A 1753-nucleotide genomic window follows, 5' to 3' on the forward strand; every position below is an offset into this window, starting at 1 on the left:
TGCGTGGGAGTTCTGGGGGGCCAGTCAGGGGGCAGGGTGTGGATAGGGAGTCAGGAAAGTCAGGGGACAGGGAGCAGGGGGGATTGGATAGGGGGTGGGGTCCCAGAGAGGCAGTTAGGGGCGGGGGGTCCCGGGAGGGGGCAGTGAGGGGACAAAGAGAGGGGCGGGGGTTGATGGGTGAGGGGTTCTGAGGGGGTCATTCGGGGTTAGGAAGTGGGAGGGGGCGAATAGGGGGCAGGGCCAGGCTGTTTCGGGAGGCACAGCCTTCCCTACCAGGCCGCCAATACAGTTTTGCAACTCCAATGGGGCCCTTGGGCCAAAAGTTTGCCCACCCCTGGTCTAATGTCTCTCTGACTGCCCAGTAAGTGATTCAGGGAAGAGAGCACAGCACCAAGTCACCAGCCAGCTCTGCACAGAGCTCAGTCTGAGAGCCAGAGCACCAGGAAAAAACTTTAAATTCCTTTATGAGTGAAGAGCCGGAGTAGCCTGCCCCGGATCTGTTTGGTCCTCACCCCGTAGATGATGGGGTTGAGCGTGGGGGGCACTAGGAGGTACATGTTGGCAACAAGAATGTGGAAATACAGGGGCACATTTTGGCCAAACCGGTGTGTGAGGGAGGAGAAGAGAACTGGGATGTAAAAGGTTAAGATGGCACAGAGGTGGGAGCTGCAGGTCCCCAAAGCCTTAAGCCGGGCATCCTTCGTGGGGAGGCTGAAGATGGCCCTGAGGATCTGGATATAGGACACAGCGATAAAAATCGCATCCAGACCCCTCACACAGAGTACCACAAAGAGGCCGTAGTAATTACTGACGCGGGTGTCGCCACAGGCCAGCTTCACCACGGCTATGTGCTCGCAGTACGAGTTGGGGATGATGCTGGTTCTGCAATATGGCCACTGCCTCACCAGGAAGGGATAGGGCAGTATGACCATGCTGCCACGCAGCACCAAGGCCAGTCCAATCTTGGCCACCACGAGGTTTGTCAGGATGGTGGAATGTCTCAGGGGATCACAGATGGCCACATAGCGATCATATGCCATGGCCACGAATATCCCAGACTCCATCACGAGGAAGGAGTGAATAAAGTACATCTGGGTGAGGCAGGAACTGAAATCAATCTCCCTGGAATTGAACCAGAAGATGCTCAGCATTTTGGGCAGGGTGGATGTAGACAGGACCAGATCGGTGACGGCCAGCATGCAGAGGAAATAGTACATGGGCCCATGGAGACTTGGTTCTGTCTTGACGATGAACAGGATGATGAAGTTTCCCAAGACGGCTATGATGTACATGGTGGAGAAGGGGATGGAGATCCAGACATGGGCCGCCTCTAGGCCAGGAATGCCCAGCAGGATGAAGGTGGAGGGGTTGGTGAAGTCGGTTTTGTTGGAATCTGACATGGAGTAAGGGAGAAGGTGTTCAACTCTGAGGCATTCCCAGGGCCCAGGGTGATGTTCGCAGTACAAAAGCCTGGATGGAGAGACAATGTTAATATGAGCCACTACATGACCTACTGGATACTTTCCCCATGGGTGAAGCAGACTGGTCACTCTTCACACACATTTTCATTTTTCAGATAAATGAATTATGAACATCTGACCCTACTAATGCCAATTCCACATTTGATGGTCCTCCAAGGATCAAGAATTTCTACATGTCGTGGTCTGGGAAACCTTAATAGGAACGAGCACGAAACAAAAGTGTGGATACTGGTTATCCCTCACTCTTCCTTAATGCAATGAAAGCCAGTCTA

General features: G+C 53.5%; 1 protein-coding gene across 1 annotated transcript; it reads right to left on the reverse strand.

The window, feature by feature from the left end:
* Positions 1 to 452: 452 nt before the first annotated feature.
* On the reverse strand, positions 453 to 1423 carry LOC119565121 (olfactory receptor 52M1-like). Its single transcript, XM_037889542.2, has one exon. The coding sequence runs from the start codon at positions 1398 to 1400 to the stop codon at positions 453 to 455; it is 948 nt and encodes a 315-aa protein (XP_037745470.1). The 5' UTR covers positions 1401 to 1423.
* Between the last annotated feature and the right edge of the window lie 330 nt (positions 1424 to 1753).

Source organism: Chelonia mydas, chromosome 1 (genome assembly GCF_015237465.2).
Source record: "Chelonia mydas isolate rCheMyd1 chromosome 1, rCheMyd1.pri.v2, whole genome shotgun sequence".
Classification (NCBI taxonomy): Eukaryota; Metazoa; Chordata; order Testudines; family Cheloniidae; genus Chelonia; species Chelonia mydas.

What these genes read in the sequence shown, in the direction of transcription:
- LOC119565121 (XM_037889542.2), bottom strand. Translation starts at nt 1,400, where the DNA reads ATGTCAGATTCCAACAAAACCGACTTCACCAACCCCTCCACCTTCATC.